The sequence below is a fragment of the Eufriesea mexicana genome, unplaced genomic scaffold, assembly GCF_001483705.2.
Source record: "Eufriesea mexicana isolate 0111107269 unplaced genomic scaffold, ASM148370v2 scaffold7999, whole genome shotgun sequence".
In the NCBI taxonomy this organism is placed as follows: Eukaryota; Metazoa; Arthropoda; class Insecta; order Hymenoptera; family Apidae; genus Eufriesea; species Eufriesea mexicana.
In genome coordinates, this window is record NW_016915777.1 from 46,825 (window position 1) to 66,502 (window position 19,678).

The following is a 19,678-nucleotide window of genomic DNA, read 5'->3' on the forward strand; positions in this document are numbered from 1 at the left end:
GAATTCCTATCGTATGGTACGGCTGGTGCGTTTTAAAGTCTGCCTTAGTCAAAGGGTTCAATTGTATAAAATAATTACTCCTGGCATGTTCGAAATTTGCTACGTAATTGCATCCCAACAGCATCCTTTGATCTATCGACACGGTGCTTGCGAGGTTAGGAAGCATTAGCAAATCGATAAAATGCATTCATCCGCGTTCATGATCATTTCCATCCCCAAAGTAGTGGTTCGTGTAAACGTTTGAGTCTTGCCCACGGAACAACGTCATTTCTTAACACAATTTCTCGTTTTTCATACCTTCTGTTATGGATCTTAGATGTCAACACACTGTCTTGTCAAAACGTGTAGTCCCTGGCGCGTATGCTTAGGAATTTCTATCCGGTACGCAATGTGTTAACTACTCTAAGGGTTGCTATTTTATTCGATTCGGGAAATTACAACTTGTAATTTTAGAGAAAGACATAACTATACGATGCGCAGTATAGGACACAGAAGTATGGGTAACGCAACGCGTTAATTAGAATGCTGGGGCACAGCAGAGGGTAAACTACCGAATTACACAGGCTGCCTTCTGCAGGCGGTCGGTTTCGGCTTCGTTATTAGTAAGTGACTCGAGTTAATCGCGAAACGAATCTGTCGCTCGTGTAGCCAGTCCGCGCGAGGTCCATTCAGGATGATAGAATGGCGAAAAAGAGCCGGCAAGAGTGGAGGAAAGCCGACGTGTAACATTGTGTCGCGTGAAAACCAGAAATCGGATGGCGATTTAAATAGATTTCGAATGGCTCCTCGAGAGGATCGCCCATTGTATCTGCGGGGGATCGTTTTACCCCAAGGGGCCGGGGGGCCGGTGGGGAGTAGTTTTCTACGAAGGCGTGCAGGCTCGTGCCCTTGGTGGCGGAATACCACTCGAAAAGCTGCTGGAAACACACAAAAACCGGGCAAGCATTATTTTCGTGGAGCATCCTTTTCGTTGTACCCGTTTTCCCTCTCATTCCCGCTTTGTGCGCGTCCCGTTCCCTTTCGAGCGGTGGTGTATCGTTTGAAAGAGCGACCAAAAGAAGGATGCTCGTAGTGGGCCACTTTGTCAACTTGTCACCTGGGCCCAGAAGATGCGAGAGAAAACGAACGAAAGACCCCTCGGGATGAAGGGAACGACGATCGTTCTTGTTCGCACCAGGAAGTCTTGACTCTTCTCTTCCTCGAGATCTTCTTCTTTTTCTTCCTTTTTTTCTTCTCGCTTTCGAGCAGAAGGGTGTGCTCCGAGGAGCTTTCGACTCGTCCCAAATTTTTAGTCCTCCTTCCTCCTTGTTTATCGTCCGATCGTTGACACACGATTAGTTTAATTATCTTTGGAAAGAGAGGAAAATTAGGAAAGCGATGTGACAATTATTAGGACAGAGTATCGTTCTTAAAATAACAATTATTCGTAATTGCGATGTAGTCTCTTTATGTTGGAATGCTAACGCTATTAATCGAGATATCTCGCATCAATATGTTTATACTAAACTGTTTTTGTGCTTATTACTCACACATGTAAGATTGTGTACGTGTCGGTCGCTAGCTAAATTCTATTGTTATTACGATCTTGTCTCTAGTCTCTAAGCTATCGTTGTACAGCGCACACATAGAGTCACATAGTATTAAACCGTTCCTTTTTTGTACAATCCGTGTTCTTTCGTTTATAAATCCACTGCCATACCAAATTCTATCACTTTATTCCGCTGTCTTCTAGAATAGATTAGGTATTATCTGTTACTATTACGAGGTTAGAGGTACTATTACTACTAGAGGTACTTCTATTACTGGTACAATTGTTTAATTTTAACAAAGGACGAAGACACGTTCCATTTGATCTTGTCAAATTCCACCTACGAGCTTTTTCTTTCTCGGCTAGAATATTTCTCTGACAGGATCAATTTACATATATGCTAATTAGAAATTTGTCTCATAAGTTGTTCCTTTTTCGTTAAAAATGTCGGAGCAGTGCCACTGCAAAACACTCTCCTCCTATTACCGTGTTCTCATTGGTTATAAGCTCGCGCAAATACGCGAATTAAATGGAAAGACAAATTGAGCCAATCGTTAGATAAATATCCGAATAAGAAGTATAAAAGTGGCGAGTGAAACGAATTAAACGGACCAGGTAGAGGAAATGAATATAGAAAACGGGGTCGTATAGCTGGCACGTGTGGCTGGCGATATAAGTGTTACACGAACGTTTAAAGTTCATAAACCCAATCACGAACTCGCATATCCTCGCAGGTGAGAAATTCAAATGGAAGGCGGTGTAAGTGCGAGGTTAATTAACGACACGGAGATAATTTGTCGATATTGAACACGCGTAGTAAACGTTCTCTTAGTGAAAATCAATATAGGCTTCGTAATATGTTAGCTCGTTCGATAAGTTTCTATTTGATGCGAAAATACAATTATAGAGAAACCGTGATTCATTCCTCCTTTGAAATACGGCGTAATGTACGTGGCCAATGAGATCTGTTTTATTAAAGCATGTACCTTCGTTCGATTCCCTCTGTTCAATCGTTACGATAGCGATCGCGTTTATTAAAATATAGATAAATTTCAACAACGAATATTCTGTACGCGTAAATTATTCGCGGATGCCCCGAAACGATTATTTCTACTTAAATAGACGCGTACGCAAGAAAACAGGGATGAAATAGGAACGGAACGAGGATCTGCATCGATGGAAAATTGATTTTCGCAAAGCTCGATGGCGAGATTTTTCCAATCGTTAATTGGCTGATATGATTCAGTTGATTAGCGATTTACTTCTATAAAAAGCACGTCATTTTCCGGATTCGCGATTCGCTCCTTGCGACGATTACTATGTCGTTCACCTGCGTCTCACTTCCCCGTAGAGACCACGCAACTTCGCTTTGCTACCAAAAGTAGCCTATCATAACGGTATCTGTTTCGATTTGCTTCTAGAAAAGTGTCATCGACCGGTTTGTAATTTGTTTTCTCTAAAATAAGAAATGGTATCCTACGATAATAATAAAATTCAAATACATAAATCAAGTAACGTCGATTGTTCGCAAAAATACATGGTAATTGAAACGTACACGGAAATTCTTTCGCGAAACATCGTCTACCAACGTTGTTATTGAAACGGTACAGAGTTCGTTCGACGTTATTTAATTGGCGTTGTATTTCGACCAGAAGCATATAAACTAATAAATTGCTGTAACGAGAACTCGTGAATACGGATAAGTTCTGTTAGCTTGCTGGATATTCTCGAATCGTGGCAGCCGGGTACAAAGTGTTCGTTTCTAATTGGCTCGCGTGTTTGTCCCTAGCTGAAACGAATTTACGTTTCGTGTGCTCGTGGAATACGGAGGATGCTCTAGAGAAAGTAGAGGAGTGCACACGAAGAACGTGTAAACGTCGGCCAAATCGTGTGACATTAAAACGAACCGGAAGGTTCTATCGAAATCGATGTTCCAACTTTATTCGTTGTCACTTCTCAACCAACATCCGCTTCTTCCCCTGCCGAAAAGGAGGGAGAAAAATCCAAAGAGCTTCTAAACGATAAAATACATCTATCTCATAATGAGAATGTGCTGGCACCGATGGATACGTGTGTTCGGTATCTTAAACGAGATATTCAACGACCTATCCTTACTAGGAAACAGAAGATTGTTCAAACATGGATAATTTGTAGAGAGAAATTCAGCTGATATATTAACTAGCCATCAACGAGGATGCAACGGTAAAACGAAATAAAAAGGACTCTCTGGAGTGTCACTCGGACGGTTCAAACGTTACGCTCATTGTTGCCGGCGGGGACGAGTATTATCGTTATTACCTCCGCTCGTACCTACCTCGAGTGACATTGGCGGCAGACATTGGTAGACAGGCGGTCGAAGGGAACGAAGAAGTATCGGTTTCAATGGACACCGTGTCGCGGACCGAAAGTGACACGAAGCCGCGAATACCGTAGGAAAGCGCATAGTGGGACCCCCAGAGGACCTCCCGTCGACAGGCTTTCAAGTTTGAAAGTCATACCCCGGTGGTGTGCCTCTCCGTCGACAAGGGGACCGAAAGCGAAACCACTCGAGAGGCAAGAATGGGGCCTCATGGCCATTCTGAATAGAGGCGTGTACAAACCCGGTGTACGAGTCCTCTGTGGATGCCTCTCTGCGAAACCGTTCACCGATCTACCTTTGTGTAAATAAGGCAATAAGGCAAAGGAAGCGGGATTACTTTTCGCTTAAGTCTACAGATCGGATTATGCGAAGAAGGGAGGAAGAGAAAGAGACTGGGATATCGATTCCATTGGGATGTCAAAAATATTTGAATGCGACGCGACGTTTTTCCATGAGCCGAAAAGAGTTGTTAATGTCAGGGAAGCGCTCTTGCAGATTAGTCGAACTGTTGTTTCGAAGGATAAAGGCGTTGGTTAATTTGGAGCCGAAGAAGATGGCTCGTGGTACTTATCTAAAATTTCTCAGAATCAGTGAAAATGAACAAACGTTATCTACATCATCGTCTACATCTGTGTTTATCTTACCGTAAACTAATGTTGAAATTAACGAAGCCTGTGAAAAATTGGGTCGGTTAAATAAAAATACATAGTAGAAACTGGGAAAAGGAAAACTTGGAAGAGGAATGCTAAAAACCACGGAAATAAAAAAAGATTCGAACTTAAAGAGCAACAATCTGCCAACTTCCGTGAGCAATTCGTCCCCTTCGTGGAAGGCCGAGTCCTCGAGTATCATTCTCATAATAAACCCCGAAAATCACGCCCCTGACAGGCCGTGCGACCGCAAAAAGCAAGTTCGGAAGAGTCCTGACCGGGTACAAATGGGAGGGTACGTCGGTTCATCGTAACTCATGGGGCTGGTCCTGGTGTGACGAGACCGTGGCTCTATGATGGGCATCGCATGCGGAACCTTACTACACGCGTGTTCTCTGAAGCGTTAGGTGTTAGGTATAGAGGCAGCACCTACGGCTTGCAGGTATTACGTTACAATGCCATTATGTAACTCCCATACGCCACCATTGTGGGGCCCGTTGTGACGTATGGTTAACCACCAACCATAACCAACCAAATGTTCGCACGTCCCAACCGTGTACGAATCTGGTATATATATATACATGTCGGTGTGGAAGAATCGACAATATACCGTAGGCAGAAGATAGAACTGATCTTTGAGGGACAAAAGAGGGATGACTCCTGGGGTATAATTAGCGGCGTGAAGTTTGTAATTGCGAGAAAATAGGTTTCGGTATCGTGGTTTCCTTGTTTATAGCATTACAAAGACGCCGTTTCTTCTTTCGATCAGATTAGGCTAGCCGTGGAAATTTACTTGCAAATATCGATAAACCATAAGAGATGCTAGATGCATGAAAATAACAATAGGCTTGATTCTCAGTCTGAAAGGTATGAGAATCTTTTTACGTTTGAGGGATTCGTATTATCTCGATACTCTAGTAAAAACACGTAATAAAGGTACGTTAAACGTCGGTAGTTTTAGAGATGAAATTCGCCAACCGTTAAAGTTAGCTCGCTAAAAGCCGAATCCCGTGGCTCTCGTGGCTTTGAACCGCCGCGTTCATGTCCGGCTGCGAGATTCGCAAGCTTTTTGATATCGAAAGGCATATATTAGACTAATGGCCGAAAGGAGTCTAATCCTCCGTTTTACGATCCCGCCTCACATGCAACCGCGGCTCGTTATTGTCACCTATAACTCTCTCTGCCGGGCCAACCTCTGAGTTGTGGGTGTAGAAGTCGCGACACACGAGAGAACCAGTCGAAACGCGAGTAATATTTTAGAGGCGGATTTATTACGACGGAAGAAAAGGCCCGAAGCTGGAAGATTAACGAGAGGGCCGCGATCGAGTTTATGTTTAGCACGAATTTCTAATGTTGCTAAAACGCGTGGGTTAGGCACTAGGAGGCTACTTTGGCCATTGTCTTCTACACGGGAACCGACTGCGTGCAAACTGGACAAATTGCTAGAAAGACCAATGGTTGCAATTATTAATAGACAGGTCGTGGTAGCTGAGAATGGCTAGGATCGAAAGGATATTCCTATTAGAAGACTGAAAAATTCATATTCGTTTCGCTAAATTCTCTAAAAGCTACCAACGCATGACACAATATGGCTAGCTCAGATCCAAAGGGTATTCCTATTAGGAGACTGAAAAATCCATATTCGTTTTGCTAAATTCTCCAGAAGCTTCCAACGTATGAGACAATGTGGCGTGTTGACCGACTCGCGAATAAGGATTCCAATTTTAGAATCCATTAATAACCGATCCATTACACTTTCTAGTTACCTAGATCATCCCTGCATCGTTCATTTCTCCCAACGATCCACGCTTCCCAATCGATTGCCACTCTTTCGATCACTCGAGCAAGTTTTTCCCAAACACTTGCAAGTAACCCCTCTTGATCTTCCCTCGCGGAAGTTTATTTACCCGGCACGCCCCGCTCGTTCGGAAATCATTTAGCTTGTAACGTTTTGTACCTCGATCGAAGCGTGAATCCGACACGAGTCGTGGTAACAAGACCGTCGACACAATGCCGGAGACGTTCGGAGGCGGCTGGACGCCACGGTTGCCCATTTAAGCGTCCCATTGGAGCACGCCAACCCCCATGGAGGCCTGGTTCAGGGGGATGCTACGGGGTGGGCCGGCCACATATATTACACCGGTGGTGGTTGCAGACCAGACCACGGGACTTGCGTGTACGACACAAAGCCGACTCCGTACACGCGGGCATGCGTGTCGCTATATTGAAAGGGAACGTCGACTTCGAGCCGAGGGTTCTCGAACCCTGGTACTACCTTCCTGACGCTGGAGATCCGTGGTTATGTTGCCAACGTGTAACGCTTCCCGGCAGGGTGCCCTTTTCGCTTGACCAGCTGCCTACCGGATCGCTCGTCGCGCCTCGAGTCTGTAAACTTTGAATTAGCGACGACTTGGATGATCGGTCTCCGGAGATCGCGCACGAGGCCGTTGTTGGCGGAATGTGAGAAAGCTTGATGGATGCAGCGGTCGAATGGATTTTAAGGGCTGGATCCGACGAGGGTGAGTGAGTAGTGTACAAAGGATACGGATATTTTCGTGGGTTTGATGGAAATAGTAGGCTGCTTCCAAATTTCATATTTTGTCACGTGTTTCTCAGATTAGTTAGACCGAATATCACTTTCAAGGTTGCTTCGCGTCCATACTCTTTTAGACTTTACGGAATCTTTCGCCGCTCAAAGTACCTTCTCTGTAATTAAATAGAACAGTCAACTGGTCCGATGCTCGAATAGAATCGTGAATTAATTCACAGCTAGATATCCCGGTACTACGGTATTTGGAAAGGTAGGAAAGGTGGCGCGAATAGCAAGCATAGCAAACTGTATCGGAACAGATTGATCGAAACAGACGCATCCATCAAGCGTGCCGCAGCCTTCGTGTCAAGAACATCCGATAGTTTGCTAGCTGGATTCTGTATGGGATAGGGTAACACAATACCGTCCATGGAAAAGTTAACAGGGGAACGTTGATTTCGTTACGATATTACGATCTTTTTCACACGTGACGAACAACCGTGCGAAGTCGAGCTGAACCCTGTGCGAGAGGTAAAGACGATACTCCTGACACCATTTCGTTTGGTGGCTTGTATTTGCTAAATCGTGGATGAAAATTTCCAACGACTACCTAATCAGCCTAAGTATGTAATTGTAGAAAGCATGGTGTCCGTTTTGAAGCCGACTTCCTAAATCACGTTACAGACGGAGGTGGAAGACATGACGAGCGACAGTGTCTGCGAGGGCACCGGTCCGAATCTCGCTGCAGCCGAGGGTACCGGCGGTCTGATAGGACCGGATATGTCGCCGAGTGTGATGGAGTGCGGCGGATGCGGAGAACGCGTCCGCGAGCGGACCGTTCTATGCGTCGGCGGTCGAACTTGGCACTCGAGGTGCCTGAGGTGCTGCGCCTGTGCCAGGCCGCTACACGATCAACACTCCTGCTTCTTGAAGGGCATGAGACTCTACTGCAGGCACGACTACGCTCTGTAAGTGATAAATAAATTTCTATTGTTAGTATGGGAGTGCCCCACTATGCGAGGCTGGGTTCTTTGTCTAACTTCGCCAAGGGAGCTTTTGCATAAGTAGCGGAAAAATACCGTGATCTATGTACGTGTATCGCGATTGAGAAATCTGCAAGCACGGAAAGACATGTCATTTGTTGACCATTTTTAGATAAATTTTGCTTTCACTCGTAATATTCTGTTACAGTTAATCCCCGCTCTGGTTCCAGGACTAGCATAATTTCTAGAGTTTAATTTATTTTTATTCCTTCATTTGCATATTGTGGTAAATGAGGGGCACGAGGAATTGTGGTAGTTAATAATGTTTATTAATATTAAGATTTATTTAAACGCTGTTAGTGTCGTTTAATTGAAATAAATTGCCGCTGATAAATTAGAATCGTGACATATGGCTTAAAGCAATATGTATATTTATGAGTATTCGCTGCAAGATGAACGAGGATGTTCTTGGTTACCTTTTCACGCTGATATTTGGAGTTTGCTCAGGTTCGTGACAAATCCATTCGAATAACGCGTTTATGGAGCTAATCTCGTTTCCTTGTCGGATTAACCCGTATACTAATTAGTTAAAATTTTCGAAAGGAAGCACGGTAGAACGAAGTAGAGCGTTGACAGGTTGGAAATAAATTCCAGTGACGCTAAGCAGCGTTCGATATGTGGCATATGAAAAATTCTCTGCACGTTCGACCAGGAAGAAATTAAAAACGCGGTCGGCTACAGATGGAATAATAAAGATATCGAATTTTATCGTGGAAATTACAGCGGGTTAATGTGTTAGCTACCGTAGAAGCATAACGGCATGCCGCGAAACATAAATCCAGACCTACAGAACGCGTAATTGCCACCGTGTCGTCAAAGATCTACGTTTTCTTGTAGCCGCAATTTAACGATCGAGAGAGATTCAATTATTGCGATAACGCACGGCGAGAAAGTAAACGCGGCTGTTATGTGTAATATTCAAATGCGTGTTGATCTATCAGTAGAATAATAAAGCGTGGTAAAAGAGTGGTGTGCCATGTTTGCATTATCAGTGCAATAAATAACAATTCGTTCAATACGTATTCGTTGACACTGGAAACCTCTTAATCTGCACCAACGAACCACAGTTTTGCCTCGCGACAATCCGTAAATGACTTTTCGACCGATCGATAGGCGAGTGTAAATTAACGTCAACATTTCTATAAATCGACGCTTCGAAGTATTCGATTGTGCGCGGATTAAGTCCTTTCCGCTAAATTCTCCGTGCAATCGAATATTTATAAATTCGAGAATATTTCTTATTTCGCTTCTCGAAATTCTCCTGAAAAATTTAACGTTGAATATTAAATCGTGTATCGTTTTTATTTGACGAACTTTGCAAACTTGCTGACAGATCTCAGTGACACGATAATTCTGGATCCCTTTGTTAAAGATTTTCTCGTTTCAACTTATATTTTAATTGAAATTTATCAGTGAAAATAAAATGTTGCCATGTTAACCTACCAATCGGATTAACTAAAATTTTCCTTCTTTTCGTTTTGTGGTGCCATAAGAAGACAGAACTTGTCTCAGAAGTTGACAACTTGTTGACACCTTCGTACACTATAGGAAGATATATCGTTTTCTTTAATTCCTATCGTGGACACGCTTCATCTATGTTCGACGTGGTACCTATCCGCAATTACAGAAATCGAATTAGATCCATTATTTACTTAAACATCGTAGAGATACATTCCTCGACACACGTTTCCTTGTAGCGGAATTCGATAATGGCCCCTTCGGAGCGGTTTGTTTCGAATATTTTCGTAGGAAGGCCAGGGGAGCATAGGGAAACGATCGAGACGAAAGAAGCTCGCAGTGACTGGCCGATTGTACGCGAAGAATTCGAGTCGAACACTTTCCAACGTGTTTATCCAACTGTCAATCAATGTTGGTTCGGTCACCTGGCTGTTGCACCGGCCCGTCTAAACCACGTATCGTGATATCCGATCGAGACGCGCGACCGGTATCGCTGTCTATATTATCGAACGCGGAAATCAATGTAATCCCGAGAAGAAAGGGAATAAAAAAGGAAGAAAAGAAGACAGTGAATTCAACGCGAATTCATTCTACGTTATCCTACGGTACTACCGTACGCCGATTTCATTCCATTTCCAATCGAGTGCGTTCGTACTACTGCCTACTACTGAATTTGTCGAATCGAGAGAGTTTCGTCACGTATACCTGGTGTATTTAAATTTACAGCTTCTTCTCATTATCCTAAACGCGTCTGCTCTTCTACGATGAAATTATGCCGTCATAATATCGAAGATCTTTTTAATCTTCCTTCAGACCAGACCAGTTGTCCGATAAGAGTAGTGACCTATCTAGAGAAGCGATACTATGAGTAAGACATAGGAAATCAGATAATACTTGTAGCACAATTATTCCACAAAATTGGATCTTTGCCAGTACTGAAAGTTAATCAAAAATCGTTTGCAAATATTAAAGTGACACGACGAACTCGATTATGTTTCAATCGATCATTTATCAGTCGTCAATCTAATGTAGAAATAATATAAAATATCTAAAAGTTGCGTATTACGTCAAACGCGTTCCTCGAACTTCTCAGGACAATCGGGAATAATTATTCGTAAGAGGCGAATAGGCACGAGAGAATCTTTACGAATATTTACCCCGAGGTGTTAGAAATGCAACGAAAGTAAAGAGTTTCGCAATGGAGTGTCGGCATTCTCTGTGAAGGCAGTTGCTGGATTTTTTCGTGGCGTGTCTGTCTTTTTGAGGGTCAAAGTCGCGTGTATGCGGGAGGTCCTGAGGAATCTGCCGCGTAATTTTTTCGACTGACGGTTTTCGCCTCGTAATGCTGCCTTACGATGACCCGGTCGACAGGATCCACGACCCGTAGACACGTCGACAAGCGACTCGGAAAGAAACGAAGCCACTATTTCGATTTACGCTCGGCTCGCCGTGATAAATGATCGAAAACTATACCGTGGCTCGACCGAAGCGGCAGACAAGAATCGAGGACACCGGTCTACGAATCCTTTCCTCCGATTCATGATTGAATCGTTGATACAATGTGACCTAATTAATACTCCATTGATGCTTGGTATTTCGGACCAAAGTACTATCGAGTTGCTATCGAGTACTAGGTTTTATGGAAAATTACATTGGAGACTGTTGTAATTTCTCAAATGAAATTGCAGCGTTAATTAAAATTCGTAGAGGACCATCCGTATACGATTGTACAGCAACGAAATTTATAAGGTTTGTCATCAGTGAAAGATACAAATATGCTTATGCAGATATATGCGTGTTCTTGTGAGTTACGATAAAGGTCCTTGCTACTGCACCGTGTTTAAGACTGCTCTGACCAAATCTTCCATAGGATGAACTTCTTTTTATATAAGCACAGTTTGCGTAGTAGTTTTTAGATTTATGTAGTAACGTTAAAGAGATTCAAATTACACCGAGATAATAGAATTTAATCTTCCACGAGTCGAAAACAATGAGATTCATAATTTCGTAAGAAGCTTCTCTCAGGGATTAATTTCCGTTGTTTTCGGCTCGAATGCATCTTGCGAGCTCTTTTGGGATAGGATCTACATCGGTTATGATAAAAGAAACTGACAATCGCTCGCTCAAAATTCAAATCCCTTCCTAGAGATCGGCGTGGGCGAGACGAGAAAGTTGCTCTTGCAACCACCATGAATTAGTACTTCGCTAAGAGACAATAGGATTAAAGTGCATTCTTTTTCTCGTCGCCGCCTATCCGCGCGAGATTCAGAGTTTACGATTGTGCATTACAAATGTACATTATTCTTCTTTCATATTATATCGCATAACTATGCGTGATGTTACATTATATGACTGTGATCGTGAAAAATTAAAGACGGGCGTTTTAATTCGAGTAATTGACGTTACAATAGCGATTTGTATTCAATAGCTCATAGTTCACACCTCCGAATACTTGCACGCTTAAAGTTCAGGAAAAATATCAAGATTTCATCCTCGACGATTGGATATATTTTCGCGAATGAACATCGATATCGTATCGATCAAGCTATTTAGACCTGACAGACTATAGCAAAGACTATCCGTGGATTAGAAATCACGGTTTGGTGTCGAAACCGCATCGCGAATTGTATTAGACGAGTTTCATATTATCGGAAGAAATTGAACTGGCAGATAGCGCATTCTCCCCGGTACACCACCGATCTCTACACCACTATCGCCTGCCGAGTCTCGGAGTTACACAGCTTCTCGATATCTCATACGAAACAATCAACTCCATTAGCAGAGCCGGTCGGAAGCAAATATCTGCTCGCTCTCACCGAGGATCGTCCTCTTAATCCCGCGAGCGCGGTTGTCGCGGGACAGAAGCGGGCGAAACACGAGCGGCGCGCATAGTCGTGGATCTAGCGCGTCCGGTAGAGTAGTCCGTACTTTCTCTCGTTCGAATGGGGCGGTGGGGCCACCGGGGTAGTCGCGTGGCCCCATAAGATATCTTCGCGAGGGGCACGGCGGGGTGACGGGATCCGCGAACACAGACCGTATAAACAGCTAGCTCGGATCGTTGCCAGAGGAACCGGACGAGGAATCGGGATGCACTTTCCGTGTTCATGAATATGATAATGGGCTAATGGCCGCTAGTCGTTGTTTAATTACCGGTCGCCGCGCACACTACCGACCGCACTACCGACCACACCGGACACACGGCCGTGAAGAAGCCACCGTCGTGCTGCTTGTCGTTAACCGAGGACGCTCCTTCGGGCTGTTGCTCACGGTGCACCCATAACACCCACCTTTCCAGCCATTCATCTGGCCGTGCGTGCGTGTGTCTTGTAGCATGCTCGTGTCTTGCCGCTACACGGCTACCGTTTACACCGGCCTAGCTCCCAGCCAGAGACTTTTTCACGGAACCTCGGTCACAGTTGAGACGGGTGCACCAAGGGGGCGAGAAGTTCTCGCGAGAGCTCGCGAGAGCTTCAAGTCGATGTCGTTCGTCCTGGGGAACGAAGAAAACGAGCAACAGGGGGAGTGTGAGGATTTCGTTGTCGACACTGGTGCAGTTTCGATGTAGTCGAACCTAGGTCGAGCTGGTATGGCGTAGAGATCGAAAGTATCGGGGGATGGGAGAATCGGTTAGGGTGACCAAGTTTAATTAGAGTAACGGAGGGTTTCAGGTGCATCTCGATGGAAGTAGCTGGCTGAATTTAACGTAGTCGCTTTTATACTTGAAAAGTACTTGGACAGTGGTTGGTTCTAGTTGGATTTACTCGAGCCAACGATCGGTCCTTCCAAACACATACTCATACAGCGTTTGGTCGTTTTACGTAATTTTTAAGCGCGATTCGAGTGGTTTGTCGTAATAGAAGAATCACGTGAAAGAGGATAAGAGACGAGAGATTGACGACAATAGTCTTCGTGTCGCTTCCTCTGAAACTGTCGTAAGCAGAACTAGTGGGAGTAAAAGAGGAAACAAGTAGCCGAGAAACATACGCCATAGGAGATTGCTTTCCAAGATGAGAGAGCCGAGAGAAACTTCTCTCCTCTCGACTTTCTTCTGTTCCTTTGAGCCTTCCTTCGGAAGGCGCTTTCTAATGGAACTTTATACTTTTCTCTCATTTTTTTACCTTTTTTCATTTTCTTTCTTATTTACTCGCCTTTCACTGGCAACTATTTGTTTTCAACTTCTATATTACCCCATTTCTCTTGTTTCTTTCGCACGTTTCGCTTTCGAATACGTATTTTCGAAAATAAGAATTAATTACCACGTTATTACGCGTAACTTGCGTAATAAACTCAGAGCTGGAACTGTAATTTCAAAGTATGCCATAAAAAGTTGCATTCCACCTGGCAGATTTTATTGCCAATAATTCTTATTGCAAGTTCATTAAATTTTCTTTCGGCGAATACCTATACCTACGTGCTTCCTGTTCAATGCGCGTAAATTTCAGATTTTTACGTTCTTTTAAATTTTAAACGTAGTATTCCAAATACCCCTATTTCATTCCTACTCCTCCTCCTTTGCTTATTTACTTCGAACTTCTCTATTCGTTTAATTATACCCTCTCCCACCCCTCTTTCAATAGTCTTACCTTTCCTTCCGTTCTCTGTATCTTCCCCCACTTCCTATTTCCATTACGTTTCTAATATCAATAAGTTTTATGCAACACGACAAACTCCACCCCTTTCTCTTCTATTTTCCCTTCGCCCTTACTCACCCCTCTCTCCGCCTACCATCTACACCTCTTTCCTCATTCTCTATCTATCCCTCCACTTCCTCCTTATCTCACCATTCTCGTTTCTCCCTTTTTACTTCCCCTCATTTATTATTCCTTTTTCCCCCCGGTGTTCCTGCGCGGCAGCGCGAGTTTACATACACGCAAACATACTCTTGGAGGTTGCAGCTCGCGCTTCGGGGTCCAGCAGTCATTTATTTGTCACAGGACGACCGGTACAGGCTGGCTTGTTCCAGGTAAACGCGCGTTCGTGCGCGACGCGTTATCTAAGAGCGTTCCCCCGAGTGCTCTCCCGCTCCAAGTACGAATTATTTCTGCGAGTATTCGCGCGGCCATTGCAACGCGCGCGCATTGATAATCGAGTCGCACCGTGTGAAATCGTACGCCGACATTTTTGGTCCTCCGCTGATCTTCCTTTCCGTATGATAATTTCGCGTTTTATTGCACGCCGCCAAACGCCAGCTGCCGGGCTAATGGTAATGTGCGATTAAATTTAAATTATTTCGTTGCCACGGAGATTACAATGCGGTTCGAGGTAAATGTTTCACGGGGTTAGCTTTTACTCTTTGTTGCACCACGAGGAGAAAGTTTCCCGGATCGAGGATTCGCTTGTTATTGGGTCAACAGATCAACGATTATCGATGATGATTGGGTATGTCGAAAGTAGCGATCGACGTTTGATACGATATGTGAGATAGGAAATAAGAGAATCTGGAGATACGTCTGTCATAACGAATACCGATTTTTATCGGCAAGAAGGATAACTCGCTCTATGAATCGCTCGATTTTCCGAAGCACGAGTATCTCTGATAATACGTAGCTTCGTAGAACTCTATATTTGTTATCATAATTAATTTCAATAATTATTCCTCCTATCGTGTTATCGTCACGATCTAATCTCGGTAAGCAGTCGATCCAGATCACTCTCTCTACCTCTCGAGGTAATTCAATTTTTCTCTTACATTTCTGCAGGCAGTCATTCCGCCCTGCCAGTCAGTAATTTCAGGTAATGTCAGGGTAGAGATATGTAAATGATCCATAGAGATATACCTCTATATCTGATTTACTGCCCTACTTAATAACCGTGACGTTTATCTCCTTGCATCAAAGACACTCGTAAAATGTAAATTGAATTAAACTTTATAGCTCCGACGTGACTGTTTTTCAAATTCGCCTCTTCCAGGTTGTTCTATTCTCAAGTGTACTTAAACAACCTTCGAAATTTAGAAAATACCAATTTAGAAAGATCGAAATTGCGTAACACTGAACCTACCACGGTCAAATGACCCATGAATCAAGTAGCAGTAGAATCTTGAAAAAATCACATAACTCGAAACGTTGAAAGATTGATTGCACGTATATTGGAAGAAAAATTGCGGAAACGAGTGGCCAAGACGATAAAGTTCAATGAGAAATTTTAAACGGGAGTTTTGAAAACGGTTATTTTAGGTGATGGTAGGTTTAGTGTTAAAGAGAAAGCATTTCTCTATCGAGAAATCAAATATAAACGAATTGCAGTAATTTAAAGATCAACTCGAGGCTAATTAATATCGCTGCTCGAAACGTCTCCGACACGAGATTACTAATAGCGTCGTGGCGAGTGGATTCGCCAGGAAATCCACAAGGAGGATTGCGTTTTTCCGTTGGTGCAGAGCTCGTCGATGGCCGGCTTATCGACAGCTGAATGCTCGAACACGCGAAGACCCGAGGGAGAATCGTTGACGCGAAACGTTTTCTTTACTCTTCGCAGCGAACGCGTTCGTTAGAGGCAGAGGAAGCTAAATCCTTGCGCGAGCTTCCATCGTTGAATTTATTGGCGCCATTGCCGCAGGTGGCCGCGTGCTGCGTGCCTGCGAATTCTTTACGACCGCCTCGGATTTCCCGGCATGGCACGGCGTCGTTAGTCACCGGCTCTCCGGATAGAAAAACTCCGCATTCTTCGGTTATTCTTCCCTCTGTGTTGATAAAATTAATGGAAAAGAATGAGAACGTTCCTCCGAGGGATCGCGAGATCGAGATTGTCGCGGTTCTGCAATTTGCCAAGGAATTGCTCGACATTCGATTGCAAACGTAGAATCACGCAAATGGTATTGGCTGATTTCGTTCGGATACTGTTAATATCCGCTAATTCTCGCGATATCGCTTTCGATATTAATTCCTCGGCTTTCCAAAAGTAAAATTTACTTAAATTTTACGCAATTCTCACGGATTCCATCGATTCGATTAACTCCTAGTATTTTCACGAGTCTGACTCGTGATGAAGGTTTTGGGCCAAACACGAATATCACGAGTCTGACTCGTGATGAAGGTTTTATGCCAAACGCGAGTATCACGAGCCAGACTCGGGAACAGGAGATTCTTCCAAATATAGCTTTAAAACTGTCATCTATTATAAAATATAACATATTTATGATATTTATAAAAGGGAGAAGGATTAGAATTTACTTGCACAGTTCTGTAGTATAGACGAGTATCAAATACAGTAGTATAAAATTGACTATATCACACGTATTTACATTTCAACTCGTATTGCGACTGTTTTCGAGCATCAGTCTGGTCTGTTTACCTACGGTTTGGGTCAACGGGTTAAATTTGGATTACAAGAAAAAAGAAAGGGAGAAAAATTCAATCGTTTATAAGATATTCGAAATAAGATAACGAGTGATAAATTATTTTTTCCTCAGAACCTTCGGCGCAAAGTGTGCGAAATGCGGACGCAGCGTAGGTGCTGGGGATTGGGTGAGAAGAGCCAGAGAAAGGGTTTATCACTTGGCATGCTTTGCCTGCGATGCCTGTTCTCGTCAGCTCTCCACAGGCGAGCAGTTCGCCCTCTTGGACGCCAGGTTGCTCTGCAAAGCCCATTACTTGGATGTCGTCGAAGGCAACAACACTTCTTCCGATGGTGAGACTCTGAAATATTCGAAATTACTTCTCCAATCGAACACCATTTGATCCACGAGTACCTTATCCTAAAATCTGACGCCAAATATGATTATCCAAGTATTAGAAATAAGAAAGATTCTCATCTCTCTCAGTCTTCCCACCAGTCAATTGCCAAACAACGTAATCGCATTATCGTCCGAATGGAAATTGTCCTTTGGACGAAGGACGGTGTTACAGAATCCGTCTGAATGGATGGAAAATTTGAAATCGATGGAGGGTGAGATGGAGAGAGATGGGGAAAGTGGAGCAGCCCTAATTGGTACTTTCGTAGAAGGCGGTGACTCCGAGAGCGGCCACAAGAGCGGTAACAAGGCGAAGAGAGTGAGAACCACGTTCACGGAGGAACAGCTTTCTGTTCTTCAAGCGAACTTCCAACTGGACAGCAATCCGGATGGCCAAGACCTCGAGAGGATAGCACATGTGACCGGACTCAGCAAAAGAGTTACGCAGGTTTGGTTCCAGAATTCTAGGGCGAGGCAGAAGAAGCATCTGCACACGGGCAAAATGAAAGGGCAACATGGTACTTCTTGCGTTTGTTTCTTTCAGCGATATCTGTCCGGTTTTAGAGCTGTCTAGCGAGAAGAGATTTTCCTTCCATTTATTTCATTCTTTTATCGTTTACTGCTCAATCTCCACCTTTATTCCGTATCTCTTTCACTGTTTTTTCATTCGGGATAAGAGACGTATTTCTGGGGAACGAATTTTGCAAACGATATAAAGATCGAAGCTACGTATAGAGTTGCTCGCTTTAGTCGATTCTCGCTGAATATCGTTGATTTTATCGATCCTGCCATATGACAAAAGCAGTTAAATGCTAAGCTAGATTATTCGCGAATCGATTAAGGTGAACGATTATGCTGTCTCGTTATGTCGTTTAACACTAAACGTACGAAGCTGGGTCAAATGATCCTTGTCACAATTTACTTTATTTGAAAAAGTAAATAATTCTACATTTATCGTTACTTCTTTCGCTCATCTGTGACATTCTGTAAATTCTTATATCATCCGATCGTTTAATTTCCCTCTTTCCGTTTTTCTCTCAACTTATTTTGTACCGAGAAAAATTGTTTACACATGTACTGCGAGGGGCCATTTGACCCCTTACGAAATTTACGTATTTTTCCGCAGTTCTCCAACTGCAATTTTATTTACTTTCCGAATGAAGCATATACGATAGAGAAACAGACCTAGAGATTCTACTTGTTCGAACGTTTGAATCAAATATAGGTGACTCTGAGGTGTATCAGGGTGGATTACGTTTAGAGAATCGGAAGATTATCGCAGCTCCGAATGAAAGAAACGTCATTTACTGTTACAGTTCATCAATCACCACCGAATTCTACCGCGTCCACGGGCGATTTCAGTCGACACATCAATTTACATCTGACCTATTCATTTCAACATCAACAGCAACACCATCACGGCCAGCAACCGCCGCAGCTGAGTCCGGCTACGTGCAAAAGCCCCACGCCCTCGATTTATCATAATCATGGTAAGGATATTATTACAGTTTCTCTTTTTCTGCATGTATGGGATATTTATCGCATGACATCACTGCTTCTCTTTCGATACAACAGTTTTGCAATACCAATCAAATTTCTTTTTGCAAAACAAAACGCACGAAGCGGTATACCTTCTCAAAGAATCCAGAAATTCAACTGAATAATTAGCTAATGAATTCCATGCTTAACCCTTTGCCGTTCAAATTATCTATAAAACGTTTTATTCTCTAGATACTCCTCTTTCTTCCATCTTAAAATCGTTAGAAAGTAAAATTCGCTATGGAATATTGAAAGAAAAAGAAGGTATAGATGCTAATGAAAATTTATTTTCAAATTTCGTTTTGTTTTAAATTATTTCGAAGCTGTGACATTATCGATGACACCTACCCCATGTTAGCTGATATCGTTGTCTAATGATATTCTGAAAATAGTAAAGTAGTAAAATTCAATTATACTTGGAAAGCGAAAAACAAGGGGTTAACGCAATGGTATTCACTGGAAGGTAGAATTTTTGCAAATAATGAAGATATTTAACCCGCGTCACAAGCGTTTATCAATATCCACGGACGAAACAAACGTTTTACTCTGAAAAGGTCTCTATCGCAACACCGTCAACTCTGTCTTCAGGCTCGGAACAATCGATGGACGATCTCTCGCAAGACTCGATGATGTTGTCGATGCCGAACGAGGTTTAATCGCCGCTGGATTAGCCGTATTGTAAATATTCTTTAATTTAGAGTTAAGGTATTTTCCACGTCCATGAATCTTTCTCGGTGAACGCGTTCATTCCTTTTTGTCTTTGTTTACTTCGATCGAGGATAGTTAGATAGAAGTCGTATTATTCGTCGTCGCGATAAAGCTTGGACTGCACGAGCTTTTTCTCGACGTTCACGAAGGTGGAAAAGAGTGGAGAAGGCAGGAAAAGGTGACGTGTAAAA

At 43.2% G+C, this 19,678-nt stretch overlaps 1 protein-coding gene across 1 annotated transcript; it reads left to right on the top strand.

The window, feature by feature from the left end:
* Positions 1–7,751: 7,751 nt before the first annotated feature.
* Positions 7,752–19,435, top strand: Awh (LIM/homeobox protein arrowhead). Its single transcript, XM_017907425.1, has 5 exons — positions 7,752–8,035; positions 16,980–17,197; positions 17,510–17,758; positions 18,557–18,730; positions 19,368–19,435. Exons 1-5 carry the CDS (start codon positions 7,767–7,769, stop codon positions 19,433–19,435), a joined length of 978 nt encoding a protein of 325 aa, XP_017762914.1. The 5' UTR covers positions 7,752–7,766.
* Positions 19,436–19,678: the final 243 nt, after the last annotated feature.